The sequence below is a fragment of the Stegostoma tigrinum genome, chromosome 44 (assembly GCF_030684315.1).
Source record: "Stegostoma tigrinum isolate sSteTig4 chromosome 44, sSteTig4.hap1, whole genome shotgun sequence".
Taxonomy (NCBI): domain Eukaryota; kingdom Metazoa; phylum Chordata; class Chondrichthyes; order Orectolobiformes; family Stegostomatidae; genus Stegostoma; species Stegostoma tigrinum.
The window spans coordinates 12489525-12514202 of record NC_081397.1 but is presented as its reverse complement, the minus strand read 5'-3'; the positions used below and the strand labels follow the sequence as shown (position 1 = coordinate 12514202).

Below are 24678 nucleotides of genomic sequence, written 5' to 3'. Positions count from 1 at the left end.
TGATAACTACACAACTGTATTCACACAGCAGTCTGAGAGGGATAGGCTGATTATTAAACTCACATATTGACAGAGCAGAAACTGACAGGCAGAAATCGGCAGTGAAACTCTCATTCTTTTAGCTGAAACTGACAGGTAGACATTAATAACTAAATCCTCACATTCACAAACCAGAAACTGACAGGTGCAGAATAATAATGACATTGACATATGCACATAGCAGAAACTGACATGGACAGAATAAAAATATCATGCCCAGGCTCCTTTGGCATAATCCAACCAGTACGTTTGAACAATTAAATTCATTTTCACAGAACGGAGTTTGCCCATTAAATATTGATAACTATACTCCCAGATTGACAGAGCAGAAACTGATAGGCATAGATTGATAAGTGCACTCTCATATTAACATATCTATTGCTATCTGTTTGTTCCAGCTAACAACATTCGCATATTGACAAAGAAGTAACTGACAGATAAAAATTGACAACTATATTTATATATTCCCAGACATGAAACTGGCATGTACAGAGTGCTAAATACACTCATGCATTCACATGTCAGACTGACAGGGACAAATTTAAAGCTATATTTCACAGAGCACAAGGACAAGAATAGATTGATCACAGCACTCATGCATTCACATAGCAGGACATAACAGGTAAGGATTGATAATTATACTCATGTTTTGAGTTAGCAGATGCTTTCAACTAGAGATTATTTATTACACTCTCACAAGCACAGTACACAAACTGACAGATAACTGATAACTGCACTCAAACATTCACATGGCAGAAACTAATATAAACAGATTGATAACTAAGCTCATACTTATATCGCGGAAATAGGCAGTGACTAATTACTTCTGTGTGAATATGTAAACATATTTATCAGTCAGTCTCTATCAGTTTCTACAATGTGGATATATCAGTTTAGTTATCAGTCTGTCCTTGTCAGTTTCTGTGATGTGAATGTGTGAGGGAAGTGCATTGGATGCCATCTGTATGGAGTTTAGTAAGGTATTTGACAAAGTGCCACATGGTAGACTGGTCCAGAAAGTAAAAGCCTCTGGGATACAGGGCAATATGTTGAATTGTGTCCAAAGATGGCTCAGTGACAGGAAACAAAATGTAGTGGTTGATTGCTGGCTTTGTGAATAGAGAGCTGTTTCAAGTGGTGCTCAGCATGGCTCAGTGTTGGGACCCCTGCTGTTTGTTTTCTGTGTTGATGATTTGTACGTGAATGTGGTGGGTTTAAAATTTGAAATTCGCAGACAACACAAACTTGGCCATGTAGTGGGTACTGCAGAGGATAATTGTAAGATAAAAAATGGTACAGATAGTTTAGTGGAGTCGGCAGGAAAGTGGCAGATGGAGTTCAGCTCTGATAATTGCAAGATAATGCACTTTGGAAGCTCCAACAGTAAATGGGAATTGAAAATAATTGAGAATATATTGAGAGGGGTAGATGAAGTGAGAGATCTTGGTGTGTAGGTGCACAGGTCCCTAAAAGTAGCAGTACAGGCGTTTAGGATTGTAAACAAGGCCCCTCCCTACCTCCCCACCTATACTCTCATCTCCACCTATCTTCTTTTCTCTCCCTGCTCGGTCCGCCTCCCCCTCTCTCCCCATTTATCCCAGAACCCTCACCCCGTCCCCCTCTCTGATGAAGGGTCTAGGCTCGAAACGTCAGCTTTTGTGCTGCTGAGATGCTGCTTGGCCTGCTGTGTTCATCCAGCTTCGCACTTTATTATTATGTAGAATGGTCCCCTTCATTGCCAGTGGTATGGAATACAAACGTAGGGATATAACTGTGAAACTGTATACGGAACTGGTGAGGCTGCAGCTGGACTATTGTGTGCAGTTCTGGTCACCACATTACAGGAAGGATGTAATTGCTGTGGAGGAGATTTACCAGAATGTTGGCAGGGCTGGAGATTGTAGCTACGAGGAGAGATTGCAGAGGTTGGGGTTATGTTGCTTGGAATAGAGGAGGCTGAGTGGTGCCATGATTAAAAAAAAACAAAACTGTGAGAAGGGGAGACAGGAGGAACCTGTTTCCCTCGGCAGAAACTGTTCAAAAATCAGAGGGCATTGATTGAAGTGAAGTGGTTGAAGGATCAGAGGATTCTTAAGGATTTTTTTAAACAGTGTGAAACAGTATCGTAGGCTGGAAGAGGTCAATGTTAGGAAGTAAGATATACTAGGAACTTTGAAGAAGTTGAAGATAAGTCTCCCAGGCCTGATGGGATTTGTCCAAGGATTCTGTGGGAAGCGAGGGAAGAGATCGGAGTGCTTTAGGCAATGATCTCCTCATCTGCACTGTCAACGGGTAAAGTTCTGGAAAATTGGAGAGAGACAAATGTCATTTCATTGTTCAAAAAAGGCCATCAGGATAACCCTGGAAATTATAGGCCAGCTAGTTTTGCATCATTGGAGCAAAAATGATTGGAAAGGGCTCAGAGAGAGGATTTCTGATCACTTGGAAAGCCACAATTTGAATCGTGAATGTCAGCATGGATTTGTGAGGGGTAGAACATGCCTCACAAACCTTACTGAATTTTTTTTGAAGAGCTGACCAAACATGTGGATGAAGGTAGAGCTGTGGATGGTACACATGGATTTTAAAAAGGTGCTTGATCATGTTCCCCATGGTAGGCTCACGTAGAATGTAAGGAGGCATGGGATGGGGGAAATGTGGCAGATTGGATTCAAAATTGGCTGACCCTTAGAAGACAAAGGGTGGCAGTGGATGCAAAATATTCAACATGGTGCTCACTTACAAGTGGTGTACCAACAGGATCTGTTCTGTGTTCTCTTCTATTTGTGATCTTTGCACGTGATTTGGATGAAAGCGTGGAAGGGTGGATCAGCAAGTTCGTGAATGATATGAAGGTGGGTCATGTTGTGAACAGTGCAGAGGGCTGTTCTGGGTTACAAAGGGACATTGATAGGATGTAGAGCTGGGCTGAGATGCGGCAAATGGAATTTAACCCTGAAAAGTGTGAGGTGATTCATTTTGGAAGGACAAACTTGAAAGCAGAATACAGGGTTAATGGAAAGGTTCTTGGCAGTGTGGAGGAACAGAGGGATCTTAGGGTTCATGTTCACAGTTCCCTGAAAGCTGCCAGCCAGGTGGATAGTTGTTAAGAAGGCATATGGCGTGTGAGCTTTCGTTAATAGAGGGATTGAGTTCAAGAACAGTGAAGTTATGCTCCAGCTTTACAAAAGCATGGTTTGGCCACATCTGGAGTATTGTGTCCAGTTCTGGCTGTTTCGTTACAGGAAAGATGTGGAATCATTGGAAAAGGTACGGAGTAGATTTACCAGGATGTTGCCTGGAATGGAGGTAAGATCTTAGGAGGGAAGTTTGAGCGAGCTAGGGCTGTTCTCTTTAGAAAGATGAAGGATGAGAGCTGACTTGATAGAGGTGTACAAAATGACCAGAGGTGTCAATAGAGTGGACAGCCAGAGGGTGGAAGTAGCTATTATGAGGGGGTATAATTTTAAAGTGAGTGGAGGTAGATATAGGGGAGTCGTCAGAGGTAGGCTCTTTACTCAGAGAGTGGTCAGGTCATGGAATGCATTGCTGGAGAGGGTAGTGGAGTCGGCCTCTTTCGGGGCATTTAAGTGGCTACAAGGCTGTTAGTCTGAGTTCGGAGTGGAGGTTAGATAGACCTGAGGATGAAGGGAGAAGTTCGGCACAACATCATGGGCCAAAGAGCCTGTACTGTGCTATACTGTTCTATGTTCTGTTATGCAGAGGGTGGTTGGCGTTAGAACTTTCTGTCTGAATTGGTGGTGGAGTCAGAGATTCAAAACAGTTTTCAAGATGAATTACCTGGATCTGCACCTTAAGTGTGACTGTGTAAGTATATTTACAGAGACTGATAGGAACAGGTTGACTGGGCTGTGCACACCACCTTCTGTCATTTTTTACAGTCCTGGGCAGAGCAGTTGCCATACCGGGCCATTATGCACCTAGACAGTGACGCTTTCAGTGGTGCATCTGTAGAAGTCAGTGAGAGTCCCTGTGGACATGCCAAATTTCCTGTGCCGCCTGAGAAAGACGAGGCATTGTTGTTGTCTTCTTGACTGTTGCATCTCCGTGGGAAGCCCGGGGCAGGTTGTTGCTTATTGTTACTGCGAGGAACTTGGTGCTCTCCACCCTCTTGGTCTCAGTTCCAGTGATGTAGATGTGGGGTGGGGGGGCTCCTCCTTTCCTTCTGAAGCCAATGGTCAGCTCTTTAGTTTTTCCAATGTTGAGAGAGAGGTCACCTTCACTGCGCCATGTCATCAAGCCCTCTATCTCCCTTCTGGGTTTTGACTCCTGGTTGTTCCATATGTGTCCCACTACGATGGTGTCATCAGCAAGTTTGTGGATGGTGTTCATTTGGAAATTGGCCCCACAGTTTTGGATGTACAGTAGCGGCCTGAGGACACATCCTTGGTGGGTGGCCTCCAGTGTTGTGTGTTATTATAGAGGAGATGCAGTTGTCTGTCTTTGCTGATTGCAGTCTATGGGTTAGAAATTTGAGGATCCACTTGTAGTGGGTGGAGCCGAGACCAAGGTCACGGAGTTTTGACATCGGCCTGCACAGGATAATGGTGCTGAAGGTGGAGCTGTAGTCAATGATCTGGAGGCTGACGTAGGTGGCTTTGTTGCGTCGATGTTCCAGAGATGAATGATCTCCTACAACCTCTGACATCAGGCAGAAGTCTCAACATACAGATGAGCAGGTTTGGGGCAGCTTTTTCCTGGTTGTTATTAAATTGATGAGATTAGATTACCTACAGTGTGGAAAAGTGGACTCTTTAGACTTCACTAATGTTGATCTCTCCAAGTGCGTACCCTGTGAAATGTAACCTGCATGCCTCTGTCTATGTTGTTTTGATCTGTACATCCTTGCTTACTGTGATCTGGCTGTACTGCTCGGAAACAGAGCATTTCACTGTATCTCACTGTATGTGAAATTATTTTAAAAATTAACAGAGCATATACTGACAGGTACAAATCTGGAACTACACTCACACATTCAACAAGCGGGAACTGACAGATATATATCGATAACTAAACTCACATATCCATATACCCAGTAGGATCAAGTAGTCCCACTCATGCAGCTGTATCAGTGTTGGTTAGTTTTTGGATCTCTCTGAACTATGTATTAGAGTTTTCAGAAAAAAAATAAGTAAGGAGCAGCTCAGGGTAGGAGTAGAATCAGACCCTGGTTCTGTTCAAATAGCTGGCTCTGAACAAACAATCCTAATGAATAATTAACTGAATATCACATTGATCAGTTTAATATTGCCGATCTTGGCTGATGTTAGTTTACAGGAGGTAACCCTTCTTCCTCCAGGCAAATACTTGAAGGACCAGGACAGTTTAGTGTTTCTTCAGTACAAAGCCAATTGTGACCAGCATCTTACAACAACCACCAGGTATGTTACACTGTCAGAGCATAGAATATCCTAGCCACAGTGATCGCAGATTCAATCTCACACATTGAATGCAATTTCCAGAGAGATGTGTTCTAACCAAGAGTCAAACACCATTGAGGAAATACCAGTGTATATCTTTTATCTGGACTGTCACTTCCAGCCACCCAGTTCCAAACAATTTCACTACTCACATTGTCAAAAACTTTTGAGGAATGACAGACTGAATCCTCATCCAAAATATTTACTCAGGAACTGCATGAAATCTGCATTTAGTAAGGGTACTTTTAGCATTTCAGTCAAGGTGAACAAATGGATGATGCTGCTAGTTTGACCAACCACATGGGAAGTAGATATGGAGTGCAGATGTTGAAGCAAACATTTCAGTTAGCAGTAACAAAAAAATTAATTATTATTCTAATGAATATTTGTCACCTACATAGTCACAACACTTAAATAATGTGAATTCTAAATGCACGTGCTGTGCCAAAGCCTGACGTCGAGAGAATTGTTAATATACACTCTCACTCCCTCTCTTGCACCCTCCCCTCTCTCTCACAGTCAAATACATATACTGCTCCAACATATAATAGCCATGTAGTACCATACACATTGCAAGCAACAGCAACTGTCACATCTGGAATGATTTCTACTCACAGAACCATTGCCAGAGAGGCCTGCAGTCCTTCACATTATTGAGTCTGCACCGAGAATTCTCATCCCGTTCATTCAACATTTCATTCACATAAATGTATGATAGCAGCAGAGAAGCTGCCATCCCCACCTTTATCGCAACATCATTCTCCTTTTCTTCACCTTTCAGGATTAGAATTTGCTTTGTCTTTTTCAGTCCAGCAAGAAACCTCGAGTACCTCTTTCAAAATTAATCTCAATTTTCTATAAAGAGCCTGACATTCCTCCTGGCCCTCCCTAGAATGTATTGCAGAGAAATACCAAGATATCTGAATTCAATTTTCACAATAAATCAGTTTAATCAAGTGGTTACCTTTCGAAGCAGTGCACAAAATAAAAATAGACAAAATTGGTTTGCTTGGTAGGTTTGTGAAACACTAATTTTGTTTCAAAGCAGAGTTGAACAGTGTTGATTGTTCAATAAATTGTGCTTCACACTTTAAATCTGCTGCACTGCAAGACAGAAAATAAACTTCCTTTTCCTTTCCACTTCCCTCCCATAGAACAACACAAGAGTACCAGTAATTGCTTCCACCATCACGGCACAGAGCAGGGTCATGTCCTGTCTACATCAGGGAATAAGTTCCCCGTTTGTCTTTTCTGTCCAAGCGACACTGTGTGGTCAGGCCGCTGCAATGCAGTTGAATTGTTCACTGCCATTGGCTTTCACAGTTTACACTGATTGCTACTTTAGCATTACTCAGAAAAGCATATCACTACACACTGAAAAAGAAACGGATGTTATTCTGACAGTCAACACTTTATATCATTAATCCCTGTTCAACTCTACACTATATAAGTTACAAAGGCCCATTGTGTTTCCAGTCTTGAATCTGAGGAACAGCACAGAGTCCCTTCTGTAGCAGTGTGTTGCCTTTCACTTGCACATGATTCCCACAGGCACCAACAATTAAAGATCTTCGGTGGTTTCCCATTCACTACAGGAGACGGGAACTGAGATACAGACTGGCAGCACAAGGGAAAACTCACTCACACACAGCCAGTGGATGCTAAAAGGAAAAGAATGAAGTACGGCCTCACAGTAATTTCCAGATATGAACTGACTCTCAAAATCTCTGATTACACCTGAAGATATTGGACTATTACAGTGCCCAGTAGTGACAGATAGATTCTACTGCGCACTCAACCTCATGCACAATGTAAAAACAAACTGAGACTGAAATGCAATGCAGTTCAGTGCAATTGAAAAGAGTTTGACAGAGTTTACTACTCCGACACAAACCACAACTGAACATACGAGAATGAGATCCATGTACTCGCCCTGAGACTGTGGGAAACATATCAAAACCGCCACTATCATTATGAAAAGCCAGATATCCACAGAACTAATGTCATATTGGCCTTACAAATAGACGCTGACAATGAATAGATGAAGTTCACATTCCTAACAATTACTGCGGAACTGATGCATAAAAAATTCCCAGTACAGAGACAGTGGGCTGAATGGTCTGCTCCTATGCTGTACCATATCTGTGATTCTGATTTTGGTGAGAAACAAGCAGTTTAATCAGTGGTACCACAGATCTCAGGCTGTCTGACCAAATAGGAAATATGTGACCATTAGTCACAATGGTTCTCAGAATAAAGCAGTTCCCCTCCTGTTATCACCCCATGTCCTGAACTTCCTCACCCCCCTCACCTACCACACGGACTGACACTCAACTCATAAATCACATAATGCAGAAAAGATTACGACCCAGCCTTTTCTTACAGTCACAGAGAATAATACTGGCCTTCAGAGACTTAGCCATTTTGACACATGAGGAGAAACTGACACGTACAGATTGATAACTACACCCACTTGTTCATATTGCAGAAACACACAAATGATGACAACACATTGACTACAATGTAAAGGTGTGACTGTAGTTATCAGTCTCTCTTGGTTTCTGCTAATGTCAGTCATGCATTCGCATTGCAGGAACTGTCAGGGAGAGATGAATAACTTCACCCTCATTCTCAAAGCTAAAACGGACATACACAATGATAACTACACTCCCAGTTTCACAGAGCAGAAACTGACAAGTATAGTCTGTTAACTAGACTCTGCTATTTACAGAGCAGAACCCCACTCGCACGTTCACCCAGCAGGAACTGACAGGTGTACTTTGATAAGTACATTTATATAATGAGAAGGCAGAAACAGAGGCATTGACTGGGAGCTGGATTCATATTCACACAACAGAAACTGACAGATACAGATTAATGTTGTCACTCTCAATTCTCAGCAGAAACTAACAGATACAGGCTGGTAAATAGTCATACATTTACATAAGAGAAACTGACAGGTATGTGTCGATAAATATATTGATTTTAGCAATGGTTTCGAGTTGGGTATTGAGGATAAAATCTCTAAATGTGCAGATGATACTAAGTCAGGGAGAAGAGTGAATTGTGAGGATGATACTGAGTTACTTCAGAGGGACATTGGCAAATTGGCCAAATGGGCAGAAACCTGCCAGATAAATGCCAATGCAGAAAAATATGTGCTTATGCATATTGCAAAGAAAAATACAAAGAAACAATACAAGCTCAATGAAACAGCTTTAAAGGGAAAATTGGAACAGAGATATCTTGGGGTTCATGTGCATTGTTCTCTGAAGGTGGCCAGGCCAGTTGTAACAGTTGTGAAGCAGGTTCAAAGGATCTTTGAGTTTAAAAATAGAGGCATTGAGTCTCAAAGCAAGGAAGTAATGCTACACCTCTACAAATCATTGCTAAGACCACATTGCATAGGCTACATTTGTGTTCTGTTCTGGGCACCTTATTTAAGGAAGAACACTCTGGAAATGGTTTAAAGGAGATTACTAGAATGATAGCAGGAATGAAGGATTTTATGTTCAAAGAAAGATTAATGAAACCAGGCTTACTCTCCCTGGAGCAGAGAAGATTAAAAGAGGACACAAATGGGGGTGTTCAAAATTATGAAGAATTTTGAGAGGGTAATGTAGAATACTCTGTTTCCACTATGTCAGTAACCAGGGGTCAGAATTTCAAGTTTGTCACCAAGACAGCTAGGAGTGAGATGAGGAGAAACATCTTCACTCGGAGCATTGTTAGGATTTGGAATGCGCTGCCTGGGAGAGTGGTGGAGGTGGATTCCATATGAGGTATGAAGGGAGAGCTGGATATATGTTTGAAAATGATGAAGTTAGAGGGTGATGTGGATTAGGCTGGAGAATAATCATACCTCTAAAAATAGCTCACCACAATTAAAAAATAAATGCAGAGTAGATTCAATTCATTGGCTCATCTGCCCTGATTCACTCACCAGGAGATCAAATGGATACTCAAGTTAGGAATGTACAGCACAAAATCTCAAATCCCTGCCATCAAGGGTCAGATCATGCTGCAGCAGAAGAGATTGACCCACTCAACGTTATGTGAGAGATTGATATTCAAATAGATTCTCAAGGCAAGTTCATGTTTAGAAGTGATGTCAGGCTGAGTGAATGGAAACAAAGCTTAGCCATTTCTCAGCTGCAGAAACCTGACGCTCCTCTGTCCTCTCTTCCTTCTCCCCCTTATTTGCTGGAAGGAACAATTGCTATCCATCAATTTGTGAGGCATTGAAGGGATTCTTCTGTGCTGTCTCACAATGTCCGCGGAAGATTGGCATAAACGTTTCCCTCTTCACCTTGACCTGGTTCCTCATCCCCTCGCATATCTGTGTGCCTCAGTGTGGCGTATGTGATGCAGGATGGTTGCTGGTCTGCTTGGTCAGCCTGAAAATAGGACAATACAGAAACGTAGTAAATGAGGAGCAGGAGCAAAATCGGTGGCCTCATGGACAGTGAAGGTGGTTATCTCAGAGTACAACGGGAACTTGATCAACTGGGCCAATGGGCCAAGGACTGGCAGGTAGAGTTTAATTTAGACAAATATAGAGGTGTTGCATCTTTGGTGAGGCAAACCAGGGCAGGTTAATGGTAGGGCCCTAGGGAGTGTTGTCAAACAGAGGGATCGAAGGGTGCAGGCACACAGTTCCATAAAGTGGAGTCACAGGCGGACAGCAAGTTTGGAACAGTTGCCTTCATCAGTTCCAACACTGAGAATAGGAGTTGGGATGTTATGATGTGGCTGCACAAGATATTTCACCCCTAAGAACTCCATGCAACTACTTGAGCAACATTCACTGCTCTGGCCCTGACCACTTGCTGTGACAGAGAATCCCACAGGCTCCCCACACTCTGGGTGAAGACATTTGTCCCCATCCGCAGTCCTTCCCTGTCTCCTTTAGCCTGTGACTCCCTGATTCTGGACTCGTGCACCCTTGCCCTACTCTGGTCATCAGCAATATCTGTGTTTACCCCTGTTCAGTCCTATTAAAATTCATAGATTTCTTTGAGATCACCCCACATTCTTCTAAACTCCAGTGAATATAATCCTAATCGATCCAGTCTCTCCTTATCCATCAGTCCTGCCATCCTTGGATTCACACTGGGAAACCTCAGCTTCACTCCCTCCATAGCCAGGACATCCATCCTCAGAGATGGAGACCCCAAACTGCGCACACAATACCGCAGGATGTGGTCTCTCCCTGTACAATTGCAGCAAGACAGCCCTGCTCCTGGACTCGAACCCTCTCGCTATGAAGGCCACCATCCTGTTTGCCTTCTTCACCACCTGCTGCTGCTGTAATGCTCACTGTCAGTGACTGGTGTACGGTGTACTCCCAGGTCTTATTGCACCCCCGCATCCCTATCTGTCACCTTTCGGATAGCCATTTGTTTTCCTGGTTTTGCTCCCAAAGCGGTTAACCTCACGCTGATCCACATTAAACTGGGTGAACCATTTCAGTGTCAAGTCTAGAAGCTGGACATTTGGAGGGTGCGGGGAGTGAGCGCACGGGCACAGAGGGGACAGACAGTGAGCGTGGGCGACAGAGGGGCTGGGTGGTGAGAATAACACACTTTAGCAGGAAGACTGAGAGAGTGTACGGGATGAGCTATGAACATGATGGTTTGTTATACAGAACAATCCCTCTGAGAAAAGCACACAATTGGAACAACCCTAAAACTGACGATGATGAATGTTATTTCTCTGTACTCTGAACAGGATGTGGCCAGCTCTGCCAAGGTGGCAAGTGGATGCCAATCTCAAAATGTCCTTGAATGGATTGACTTGCTTGGCATGAAGGTAATGAAGAGTTCGCAAAAGGGTAGTAGTCATGTACAGAGCAGACCCGGTAAGAACAGCAAATTTCACTCTCGTAAGGACCATCAGAGATAGGAATGGCCATTGGCCAAACGACCCTTCGAGCCTGCTCCATCATTCAATAGGACAGTGGCTGATCCACCATTCCTCATGTCCAATTTTCTGCCCTTTCCTTTGATTCCCAGCTAATCAAGAAACTGTCAATCCCAGCCTTAAATCTGCCTTCCCTCCGCTGCCACAAATACACATGTTCTCTGTGGCAAGAAGTTCCAAAGGTTCTTATCTCCCTCAGAGAAGAAATACCTTCTCATGTCAGTCTTCACAAGTGAACCAGATGGTTCTTTGTTTCTGACAACGGTCATCATTCGAGTCTTAACTCCAGATCTGTTTTGTTTAACGTTGCATTCAAAATCCATCACCTGCCACAGCAAGGTTCAAATTCAAGTCCTCAAAGTATACCCTCGACATCTGACAGAATTAGATATTACCTCCCCATTAGTTTAGAAATTGAAAGTGAATCTTGTCAAAGTGCAGTGCTCAGATTAGAATAAATTGCCCCACACCATTGAGCTAAACATTGACAGTAGTCGATTCCCTACAGTGTAGAAGTAGGCCATTGGCCCGTCAAGTCTGTACCTACGCTCCGAGGAACATCCCACCCAGACCCGCGCTGCTACCTGCCCCTGTAACCATGCATTTCCCATGGTTACTCTCCCTAATGTACCCACCACCGGACACTATGAGCAATTTAGCATGACCAATCCATCGAACCTGCGCACCTTTAGACAATGGGAGAAGACTGGAGCACCCGGTGGAAACCACACAGACAATATGAGGCAGCAGTGCTAACCACTGAGCCACCGTGTTGCCCAGTGTTTTTGCCATGTAGGGCTTGGTTAGCTCAGTTGACTGTCTGGTCCTGCTGAAAGCGTGTGGTTCAGTTTCTGCACTGGTTGAGATTGCTGTGAATGACCGTCACCCTTTGCCTTAGATGTGGTGACCCTCAGGTTAAACAGAAAAACAGTTGTTGCTCTTCTCTCTCTCTGTAATGTGACAACAGTGACCCTCAATCGCCTACTAAAATTGTAACTTTGATTAAAAATTAACTGCCAGCTTTTTCACTGCAAAATAACTTACGTGTTTCCCGCCTGATGCAACATCACAGTGAGCTGTAAATAAAAGAAAAGACACTTCAATGACAGAATGTATCTGAATGCACGGGGGAAGGGTGTAGAGGCAGATTCACCAGGATGTTGCCTTCGACACTGGAGAGTGCCAGTGATGGAGAGAGATTGGACAGACTGGAGTTATTATCCTTAGAGCAGAGGAGATTGAGAGGCTGGACATGATTGGGATGTATCAAATGATGAGGGACCATAGATTGGGTAAGCAGGAAGAAACGTTTCCTCCTTGATGGAGGGATCAATGAGGGACAATGTTTTCGCCCAGAAGCTGGTGGGGAACCTGGAACTCGCTACCTGTGAAGATGGGAGAGGCAGAAACCCTCATCACATTGAAGAAGGATTGTGATGTGCACCTGGGATGCAAAGGCAATGGGCTGAGTGCTGGGGAAATGGAATTAGAGAATGGTGAGGTGGTTGTTTTTAACTGGCACAGGCTTGATGGGCTTTTTATTTGCTCTGGAGACCTCTCCGACACTGTGACTAGCTCAGTTTGAGATGTATGTTGTACATCCAGTATACTATTCAGATACAAGGTGATTTTGTCCAATTCATTTTCTGAGGTAAGGGGTTTGTCTTATGAAGAGAGATTGAGCAGTTTCGGCTGATAATCTCTGGAGTTTAGAAGAATGAGAGGAGATCTCACTGAGGGATATAAGATGGAAAGGAGAAGGAAAGCGAATGTTTGCTCATGTGGGACAACTTGGAACAAGCGGTCAACATTTCAGGAGAAGGTGGTGGTACAGATTGAAAACAGAGACGAGGAGGAATGGCTTCTCTCCAAGGGAGAGAGGGCTCTGAATCTGGGGGATTTGCTGTGCTGTGGGTACTTACTGCTGTTCCCGAGTGTGTGGGGAATGTTGGGACACTGAATAAATTGGAGGAGGAGACACCAAGATTTGTAATCAATGATGCGTGAATGGAAGTGGGGGCAGGAAACCGGAGCTGCGACCACGATGGGTCAGCCGCGCTGTATCGAAAGGGACCGCCAGCACCCAAGAGGCTGAATGGTCTTCTCCTGCTTCTAGCCCTTAAGTTGTATTGGTCATACAGTTGCCTGAGCGCATTTTAGTTTGGGTGGTACATACAGTAGGGACAGAACGCTCTTATTCTGAGGTGCTAAAGTGTGTAATCTCATCACAGGTCACTCATTAAGACTGAATCCAAGAACCATATGATAACGGAACAGAATTAGGCAATTTGGCCCATCAAGTCCGCTCCGCCATTTGATTGTGGCTGATATGTTTCTAAACCATATTCTCCTGCCTTTTCCTCCTGATCCTTGATCCCCTTACCAATCAAGAACTTATCTATCACTAATCTTAATCACTCAATTACTTAGCCTCCACAACCCTCTGTGGCAATGAGTTCCACAGATTAATCACCTTCTGGCTGAGGAAATTCCTGCTCATCTCAGTTCGAAAGGGTCACCCCTTCACTCTGACGCTGTGCCCCTCATGTTCTAGTCTCTATCCAGGCATCTCAATATTCTGTAAGTTTCAATCAGATTACCCCTCTTCCTTCTAAACTCCATTGAGTACTGACACACAGTCCTCAACCACTCCTCATCAGATATGACCTTCATCTCTGGGACCTTGTAAATCTGGACCTCCCTCCAAAGCCAGCACATCCTTCCTGAGATACAGGGCCCAAGGCTGCTCACAGTATTCCAAATACGGTCTGACCAGAGCCTTATACAGCCTCAGCAGTAAATCTCTGCTGTTGTATTCTAGCCCTCTTGAAATGAATTCTAATGTTACATTAACTGCCAAATGAACATGCATGTTAACTTTAAGAGAACCCTGAACTAGGACTCCCAAGTCTGTTTGTGCTTCAGATTTCCGAAACCTTCCCAATTTGGAAAACAGTCAATGCCTCTATTCCTACCCAAGTGCATAACCTCACACTTCCCCCCCCCCCCCATTGTATTCCGCTTGCGATTTCTTTGCCCACTCTCCGAGCCTGTCCAAGCCCTTCTGCAGCCTCTCTGCTTCCTCACCATTACCTGTCCCTCTACCTAACTTTCTGTCATCAAAGAAATAGGAGATGACAAAGCTCGCCGTGCGAACGATGATGGCCCCAGTGACCAAGGCCAGAAAGGCCACTCTCGGACATTAAGCTGTTGTATTGGGGTAGTAAACAGTGCCCAAACTTTAGGCGTCCCCTCAAAACAAGATGAACAATGTCGCAGTTAGCCATCAGTGTCTGTTTCCCTCTTCCAATTCTCATTCCCCTGTTGTCAAATTAGTTGACATTGATGGAATTTGACAACGGTTTTAGTGATTTGCAAACACTATCATGATTAATAAATTCAAATCACGTAAAAAGATTTGACTGGCTTGGGCAGGTCTTTGTTCCAGGCTTTAAGCAAGAGGAAACCAGTGATATTAAAAGTGGCTGGGCTTTTTGAGGGTCGAGATGAACCAGAGAAAATCTCCACTTCCACTGAGCCAGAAATGTCATAAAAATATATATATTGTATCCTTTACCAGTGTTTCTTGGCTTTGGGATAGTGATGACCGAGTACACCAAACCACCATCCGTCTTGGTATCAACTATAATCAAAAACAATAAGCAAAGAGAATTGAAGGGTTACAGAACAGAATGTTAAAATGACAGCAAAGGCCGCCGCCAGATTAAAGACAGAGATAATTAAGGTCAGAGAGCCAACGCGACAGGAATATAAACCGAAACTGTTGGCAATGTACAGAGATTTCTCACAGCAGGTCACAGAAAGGTGACTCAACAACACTGAGACTGGGAAATTGACAATGGAAATAATGAGATATCCAATGAATTCCATGGATATTTTGCAGAAACATTCAGTACAAGGTGCGCACCTACCATCCCAGAACGAGGTAACAATATGGAAATGGAAGGTACAGGCCTGGGAAGTTCAAGTATTTTATTTCATCATCTGGCATGGGCATTACCCGCATTTATCACCCAGTCCGTCCACAACTGCCCCCTTGAGAAGGTGGTGGTGAGTTGCCGCCTTGAACCACTGCAGCCCACCTGCTGTCGGTAGACTCTCAAAGCCCTTCGGAAGGTAATGCCAGAATTTTGACCGAGTAACATTGAAGCAGTGGCTGATCTATTTCTAAATCGGGATGGTGAATGGCTCAGAGGGGAACTTGCAGGGGGCGATTTTCCCCATATACCTGCTGCCCTTCTAGATGGATATGGTTATGAGTCCGGAAGGTGCTGTCTGCAGGGTCTTTGGTGAACTTCTGTGGTGCACCTTGTTGGAGGCACACATTGCTGCTACTCAGCATCAGTGGTGGAGGGAGTGGTGGCTTGTGGATGTGGTGCCAATAAGCAGGGGCTGGCTGCTTTGTCCTTGGATGGTGTCAAGCTTCTCAAGTATTGTTGGAGCTGCACCCATTCCAGGCAAGTAGGGAGTATTCCTTCACACTCCTCACTTGTTACTGAGATACGTGGAATGACTCAATCATGGCAGCTTCTAACCATATCACCTCCAAAGGAATGAAATCATGAAATATCAAGGGTGTAGAGCTGGATGAACACAGGAGGCCATGCAGCATCAGAGGAGCAGTAAAGCTGATGTTTCGGGTCTGGACCCTTCTTCAGAACCTCCTCCTTCTTCTGAAGAAGGGTCTAGGCCTGAAACATCAGCTTTCCTGCTCCTCTGATGCTGCTTGGCCTGCCTTGTTCATCCAGTTCCTACACCTTATTATCTCTCATTCTCCAGCATCAGAAATTCCTATGATCTCATGATATATCAATTCTGTTTTGCCTTCCTGTGGTAGACACCACTGTCTCCCCTACAATTTACAAGTTGAGCCAACTCATCTCAAGCAACCTCCCTCAGACAAAGGGAAAGCCTTTGTTTTTCCGCTGTTTAATAATATTTCTCTGACTTTGCTCCATTGCTCTAGAATATTGAGGTTTGTGAACAAAATGAATGTTTACCGTCGTGCATCCCTGTGTTTGTTACTGAACTGTACACGGTTCCAGCACAGCTCGTCACTAAAGGGTCAAAACAAAAGACAGAGAATTGTCATCAACAGCAAACAGTCAGTCCCCAGGTGGCAAATAATATCTGTCCTTGATGAGTTTTTCCAACAATTTTTGTGTTTTTTTTACATCTGATATTCATTGACTGAAGAAAGCTAATGGAATGCTGGCCTTTATATCCAGAGGATTGGAGGACTAGGACATAGTTATGCTGCACTCGTACAAAACTCTGGTTAGACCCCACTTGGAGCAGGTCTGGGCACCACACTTCAGCAAGGATGGATTGGCCTTGGAGGGAGCACAATGTAGGTTGACAAGAATGATACCTGGACTTCAGGGGTTAAGTCATGAGGTGACATTAGACAAATGAGCCTGTTTTCTGTCAAATTTAGAAGGTTAAGGGGTGACCTGATTGAATATATTAACAGGAAAAGTCCGGGTGGATAAATAGAAACTATTTCCACTGGCTGGGGTTTCTGGACCTATGGATGGTGTAGCCTGAGAATTAGGACCAGACAGTTTAGGAAAGATGTCAGGAAGCACTTCCACACACAAAGGGTGGGAGAGGTTTGGAACTCGCTCCCACAAACAACAGCATATGCTGGATCAGTTGTTAATTTTCACTCTCTGAGAGAGAGAGAGAATTATTTTGTTCAGCCAATGTATTTAGCGGATAAACACCAAAGGCAGGTATATGGCAGAGCAGCCTCAAGGAAATCAATGGCCCAGTCCTGATTTTTTTATTGTACAAATGTTCAACATTCATAAACCAGGAAGAATCTGCAGTTACGAAGTGTCATTTTCATGCACTGGCACAATTACAGATTTGAAATACTTCCAGATGTTTTATTTTCATGCACTCCAGATCCTCACCACCCTCTGGGACAAACAGTCCTCAAATCCCCTTCTATGCCTCTTGCCATTCACCTTAAAATGTTGGCCCCTCTTCCTTTGTCATTGACCCTTCAACTGAGGGGTTCAGCTGCTTCCTATAGCCCCCCACCCCCGCCAATGCCCTTCATAAGATGGTCACCAAAATTGACATTCAGTCCAACTCGCCCATGCTGACCATGTGCCCAAACTAAACTAGTCACACCTGCCTGTGTTTAGCCCATATCCCTCCAAACCTTTCCAATTCATGTACTTTTCCAAATGTCTTTTAAATGCTGTAACTGTACCCACATCCACCACTACCTCTGGAAGTGCATTCCCTACATGAACTGCTCTCTGTGTAAAACAAAAATTGCCCCTTATGTTTTTTTTAATCTTTGTCCTCTCATTTTAAGAAGAACCCTAGTTTTAAACTGCCCCAACCTAGAGAAAAGACACCTGCCATTCTCCTTATCCATACCCTTGTTATTTTATGAACCTGTATTAGGTCACCCCTCCACCACCTATACTGCGGTGAAAATAGTCCCACCCTATCCAACCTCTCCCTTTAACTCACGCTTTCCATTCCCACCAACATCCTGATGCATCTTCTCTGAACCCTCTCCAGATTAACAATATCCTTCCTGGAACAGGACAACCAGAACTGAACACAGTACTCCAGAAGAGGCCTGAACAACATTGTGTACAACCACAACATGATGTCGGAACTCCTTTCCACAATGGTCTGAGCAATGAAGGCAAGCGTGCTCAATGCATTCTTAACCACCCTGTCGACCTGTGACTCTATCTCTAAAGAATTATGTGCCTGAACCCATGGGTCTCTGTTCTACAAACTACCCATTTTACACATCTCTATCATTTCCGCCTTCCTCAACAATCTTCTCTGCTGTAAAGAAAACAACCCAAACTTCGCTCCGTCCCTTACAGAAAAAAGATTTGTTTCTGTCGGTCCTCCCAATCGGATGAAAACCAGTTCGAACAATGACTAGTGCATGATATTGTAGAATTGATAGCTCACAGATTCACACTCACTATTCAGTCGACTTGGCCCAATCTCTGCATAATCGAAATTTCTTGTGCGCCTGTCTTCAGTCACGTCCTCAGCTCGATTTCCCATCACCTCTCTTGGAAGGAAGTATTTTCAGATTGTTACCCAAGCAAGTTTCAATTCCCCTTGCGACAACGATTCACAATCTTCTCCCCCTTTTGAGAGAAGGCATTTGATCCCACTTCTGCTTTTGATCTGCCCCACCACGTTCTCCTGAGGCAATCACTCTTCTTCTAGACTGCCCCACATGAAGAAACATCCTCTCTCTATCTATTTTGTCAATTCTCCCCTTTAGCATCTTCTATCCCTCAACTTAATCTCTTCTCATACTTCTAAACTCCAGAGAAACTGCTCAATCTCCCTTCTAAGGCAAACCCATCATCTTTGGAAATGATCAAGTGAATCTCCTTTGAACAGCCTCCAATACAACTACAAACACCCTCATGTAAAGAGACCAAAATTCTCCCAGTCTCTCCTCACTTTGGTGATCAATTCAGTGAAACTGCTGTGAACGCTCTCCAATGCAACTGCATTCCTCCTCATGTCAGGGGACCAAAGCACTGTACAGTACTCCGGATGCAGAAATCCCAATACCTTGTACATCTGAGAAGTCTCACAACATCAGGTTTTAGTCCAATTAGTTTATTTGAAATCACAAGATTTTGCCACACTGCCCCTTTGTCAGGTGAAGCGATGGAGAAGCACAGACACATAATTGATAGGCAGGGAGATCAAAAGATCATGCAAATGCTTTGAGTGGAGTCTCAAATAATCAGTCTCTTCAGGTGACAAGTAGTTTCAGAGTATTCATTGGACGTCAGCAGCTGAATAACAAGCAAAGGGATGAGCTAAAATCCGATAAAATGAGGCAGCGAGATAATTACAAAAACTTAAAAATATGCTGGTGCTGCAAACAAATGAATGGGATAACATGACAGGTACAAGAGTCACATGCCAAGGGTTTAACCAAAGTAATAAGTAAACTAAAACTGTATAAACTAACGGAGGTAGAGAGATCATACTAATTTATCAAGGTAGTGGTGTCAGAACAGGACAGTGAAGAACGTTTCACAAATACAGAACTCCGGGTGAGGTTACACGTAGCCTGCCATGACTCAAGATCGCAGTTGAGGCCGTCTTCATGGGTATGGATCTTGGCTGGCAGTTTCTGCTCGGCGATTCTGCATTGTTGCGTATCTCGAAGGCCCCCTTGGAGGATGCCTACCTGAAGATCCGGGTCGGGCGGGTGCTGAGTGATTCTTAATGTTACAAGTAATACTGTCAACATTTTGATTACCTGCAGAGACTTATTATTCGACACTCCACTCAAAACTTTTACATGATCTTTTGACCTCTCTGCCGTTTATCCATCTGCTACAAATCCTGTGTCTATGTGCTTCTCCTAAAGCTTGTGATTCCAAATAAATCTGTTGGATGCTGACCCAGTGTCATGTGACCTCTGACATTGTCCACCCCAGTCGAACACCAGCACCTCCACTTCATTGTACGGTCGAAGCAACACTTCCCTACATTTATGCTCCATTCCTTTAGCAATAAATGACTTTCTTATTACTTGCCAGAGCAGCATGCTAGATTTCTGAGTTTCATGCACAAGGACAGTTGGATCCCTCCGCACTAATAAATTATTAATTTTCTCTCCCGCTAAGATGGTAAGCTGCCTTTCTCAATTCTTCTGACTACATTGGATAACCCCATCATTGATGTGACTGAGCCACACACATTTCAGTGTCAGATGGAGGGTGTCCTCAATTTGATCTGCTTTGCTTTCAATTTGCAAATGAGTCGGACACAATAGTACATTTCACAATGTAAAATTGTTGGGTGTGCACCCCACAGCGATGTTCGCCCCGTTTGGACTGTTTCTGAAACCTGTTACAAGTCGCTAACCACCTTACTATCTTACCTCTGCTGCTGGGATCTGCTGGAAGAATCAGCTGGAGAAAATGAGAGAGAGAGAGAGAGAAATAAACAAGGGAATGTGTTACTGTAAATATTTGGCTTCACCTTTTTTAAAATGAATTTGTTTTCCTCGACTGATGCGCAGTTAGCAATAACACACGTTCCAATTTTAATCTTTAGTTTATGTCTGTGCTGGCCACTTTTTTTTGAATACGACACATTACTTTGTCTGTCTTCCCTTGTATTTCCATCTGCTGCTCATTCAGCCTGCTCACACCCTCACAAAGTACATTCACTTGTGGCATATGGACGTCACTGGCTGGGCCCAGCATTTGTTGTCTCTGTCCCTACTTGACACCTTGAGAAGGTTGAGGGGAGCTGACTTGTTGAACCGCTGCGCTCCGTGTGCTGTATGTAGACGCACAATGCCCTTAGGGAGGGAATTCCAGGATTTACTGACCCAGAGACACTGAAGAAATGACTGAGACATTTTCAGGTCAGGATGGGGAGTGGCTCAGAGGAGGATTTGTAGGAGGCAGTGTTCCTGTGCATCTGCTGCACTTGGCCTTCTAGATGAAAATGGCCATGAGTTTGGAAGGTGCTGTCTCAGCATCTCTGGTGAATTTCTGCAGTGCATCTTATTGATGGTACACACTGCTGCTGCTGAATGTCAGTGGTGGCTGGATTGGATGCTAGTGGGTGTAGTGCCTGTGAGTATGTGTGAGAGAGAGATCTTGTCTGTGAGAAAGCGTGTGTCAATAACAGTGAGCCTCACATACACATGCACACTGACATTCAATTATACTCTTGCTTACACACGTTCACTGTCACACACAACCTCAAATACAAATGAGCAGCGTTACTTTAAAACCCACATTGAGCCGTGACTGGAGAACAATCACCGATTATCTGCCGGAGTGTCTCACCCACCTTGTTTCCTGTTCCGTAGTTTGATGGGAAGCAATGCGAGGAGAGAAAGGATCAGAAACAGTGGGACAATAAGTGCTGCCATCTCGGCGCTGTGTGCCTGTGCTGGTTTCAGAGAGGGATTTCCTGTCAATAACATCACTCATTCACCAAATGCCCTGTTGCCCTGAACCCCTCCCAGCACACATCCAATTGGAGTGAAACTCTCATGTCTGTAAAATTCCCCTCCAAATCCTCACCACCGCAGTGACATCATTATTTTTGTGCCTCCTGTCTCATTCACAAAATCCCACCCATCCAACTCAGGCTATTTGGTGCAAAATTCAAAAGATCATTCTGCACTACTCTCCCTAAATTGTCGATTAGAAATTGTTGTCCCTCATTTTTTCCTACAACTATATATCAAGCTCTCAGTGGCAACTGGGTCATTCAGAGAGAAACATCAAAAATAGCTTTGGGAGTCGGCCAGTCAGCCTTCCAGCCTGCTGTGCCCATTACATAGGATCTTGGCTGATATCCATCTCGCTCCCATGTCCCCCTGCACTCTCTACCTTTAGCCCATAAGAACTCTATTCAACTCCTTCCTGAACAACATTAGATGTTCTGGGCCCAACCACTTACTGTGGCAGCCTGTACACAGGCTTCCCACTCTCTGGGTAAAGACACTTCTCCTCATTTCCGTCCTGCCCCATCTCAATTAGACTGTGAGTCCCTGTTTGCAGACTCCCCGGTTATTGGGAACAGCCTTCCTGTCGGTGCTGTTAGGATTTCATAGGTTTCTATGAGATCTCCCCACTTCAGTGATCCAGCCTCCCTTCATCCATTAGTCCAAGAGGCTGGGAAACCTTCGCTGCACACTTTCCGTAGTGAGAACATTCTTCCTCAGAGAAGGAGACCCCAAACTGCACATACAACACTGCAGGGTTTGCTGTGCAATTGCAGCAAGATGGGCCTGACATCCCTGTTCCTGAACTTTAATCCTCTCGCTACAAGGTCTCCCTTATCTGATGAAGGATGTTTCTCACTCTCTCCACAGATGCTGCGAGACCCAGTGAGTTCTTTTCCAGCATTTTCTGTATTTATAACCAGTAACATTAACCCTGTTACTGTCTCTCTGTCTCCACAGATGCTGCCAGAGCAGCTGAGTTTCTCCAGCAGTTTTTCCAAGGGTTCAAGTCATCTTTAGCCAGAGACCAGTGATGAATGAGCAAACGGGTTACCTGGCACCATGAGGTTGATGGAATTACTGGTCACATTAAATATCATTCCGCCGGGACCCCTGTTGATCACGGCACACTGGTATCGACCTTGGAGATGGGCCTGGAAGGATTCAATTGCCAGCTCTCTCCTGTCCGAGCTAAAGTTGTAATTCTCGCTGGCATTGTTTAAGGCTTTCTGTTGGAAGTACCACTGAAAGTAGGGTCCTGTGCCTTGGCTTAATACACACTTGAGAACAAGACGACTCCCAATCGGAACCTCTGTTTTATTGGCATTGGGGCTAAGGAAAACCCCGGCAACAGGAACTGGAACAAAACAAAGCCAAATAGGAAATAAAAGATCAGGTGCTGAATTTGTGTATTTTGTTTTACAGATGTCATCTTCAGTGACAGTATAATAATGGATGGAAAGGAGAAATAAGTCGAACAACATTTTACATTGTTGCAAAGGTGACCAGTCTCAGGCTGTTGTAAAATCTACACTTTGAAAAATTTGCGTTAACTATGGATGCTCAAATAGAACGTAGCCAACTTCACCCCCTTCACAGTCAGTGATGTTACTGTCCCTGTTCCCGTCCCCAATCCCCACACTATCAACATCCAGGGGTTTACCGTCATGAGAGAATCTCACCAGCACCCCCTTGATGTTCAATGGTGTTAACATCACTGAATTCCCCATTACCAACACACTGGGTTTACCTTTGAGAAAGAATCTAACCATTGCCCCCTGACATTCGATGGTATAGCCATCACTGAGTCCCCTATTATTTACATCCTGGGGGTTACAATTTACCAGAAACTGAACTGGGCTCCCATATCAATATAGTTACTAAAGGACAGGTCAGAGGCTGGGAATCCTGGTGCAAGTAACTCACCTCTGGACTCCCCAAAACATGTTCATTGCCAACAAGGTGCAAATCAAGAGTGTGATGGAATAATCCCCACTTGTCTGGATAAATGCAGCTCCAACAGCAGTTGAGAAGCTCAGGACCATCCAGGGGCAAAGCAGCCCACTTGGTTGGCACCACATCCATAAACATCCACTTCCTCCACCACCAACAATGATCAGCTGCAGCAACCCTGTCTACAAGATGCACTGCATAATGTCACCTTCCAAACAACTGCCCACTTCAATCCTGGAGGACAAGGGCTGCAGGTATGTGGGAACACAAACGCACTGCAAGTTCCCCCCTGAGCCACTCACCATGCTGACATGGAAATATATCAGCCGTTTCTTCAGTGCCACTGGTTGAAAGCTCTCCTACTGCAAACGTTGCAGGTACATTACATTCTCATGGGCTGCATGTGGAAAAGAGGGCGCCATCATGGGGAATTCATGATGAGCAATCTGTGATAAGCCTAGCCAGTGATATTCAGGTCCTATCGACAAAATAGCTCCATAAGAAAAGGTCAGCTTCGAGGCTCAGTGCAGTTCCTTGGTTCAGTCGATAGCTTGAATCCGTTGAATGGAAATGGGCCAAGCTCAGTGCTTTATCTAGCTGTCCCGGATCATTACCCTTTCCCCATCCTGAGGGGGTGCAGAGCCTCTAGGGAAGCTGATCCTGTGGGGATTTCTGCAGGGACAGCACAACATATCAAATGGTTTCAGGAAGGATTTTGATATTGTTCTCAGGGCTAAAGGGATCTAAGGGAGAAAGTGAGGGAAGAGGTAACTCAGTTGGATGATCTGCCCTGATCCCATTGAATGGACGAAGCAAGTGGGATAGCGTAAATTTCCTCCTCTTATTGTCCATGCTTCTAACTTCCTCTGATGGAGTGCTTAACATGGAATTGTAGCATCACAGAGGTCTGCAGCACAAAGAAAGGCCCTTCGGCACATTGAATTTGCACCAGTGAAAAGCAACCACCTCTCTGTTCTTTCATCCATTTTACCAATACTTAGACACATAGAGTCATATCGCATGGAAACAGGCCCTTTGGCCCAACTCATCTATGCTGAGCAGGTTTCACAAACTCACCTAGTCCCATGTGCCTGTTTTTGGCTCATATTCCTCAACATCTTTCCTGTCCAAATGTCTTTTAAATGTTGTATTTGTATTCACCTCCATCACTTTCTCTGGCAGCTCAGTCCATTTAGGTAACACCCTCTGTCTGAACACGTTTCTCCTCAGGACCCTTATAAATGTTTCCCCTCTCACCATAAACCTGTGTCCTCTGGTTTTGGACTCCCCTCCTCTGGGGCAAAG

The 24678-nt window shown here is 44.3% G+C and overlaps 2 protein-coding genes across 7 annotated transcripts in view; both read right to left on the bottom strand.

Moving 5' to 3' along the window:
- LOC132207190 (histone H3-like) overlaps positions 1-24678 on the bottom strand; it is a 913943-nt gene that overhangs the window by 366075 nt on the left and 523190 nt on the right. The window lies entirely within an intron of this gene.
- The window catches only part of LOC132206833 (Fc receptor-like protein 4), a 32258-nt gene continuing 12330 nt past the window's right edge, over positions 4751-24678 (bottom strand). For 3 of the 6 annotated variants that reach the window (XM_059641910.1, XM_059641914.1, XM_059641912.1), the window contains 8 exons: positions 22475-22777; positions 21258-21380; positions 20332-20362; positions 18392-18483; positions 16424-16480; positions 14980-15045; positions 12447-12478; positions 4751-9877 (listed from right to left, as the gene is read on the bottom strand). In XM_059641910.1, coding sequence (XP_059497893.1) covers positions 9746-9877; positions 12447-12478; positions 14980-15045; positions 16424-16480; positions 18392-18483; positions 20332-20362; positions 21258-21380; positions 22475-22777 — 836 coding nt within the window. In that variant the 3' untranslated portion in view covers positions 4751-9745. The remainder of the gene's footprint in view (positions 9878-12446; positions 12479-14979; positions 15046-16423; positions 16481-18391; positions 18484-20331; positions 20363-21257; positions 21381-22474; positions 22778-24678) is intronic. The other 3 variants (XM_059641911.1, XM_059641913.1, XM_059641915.1) reach the window with 3 other exon arrangements.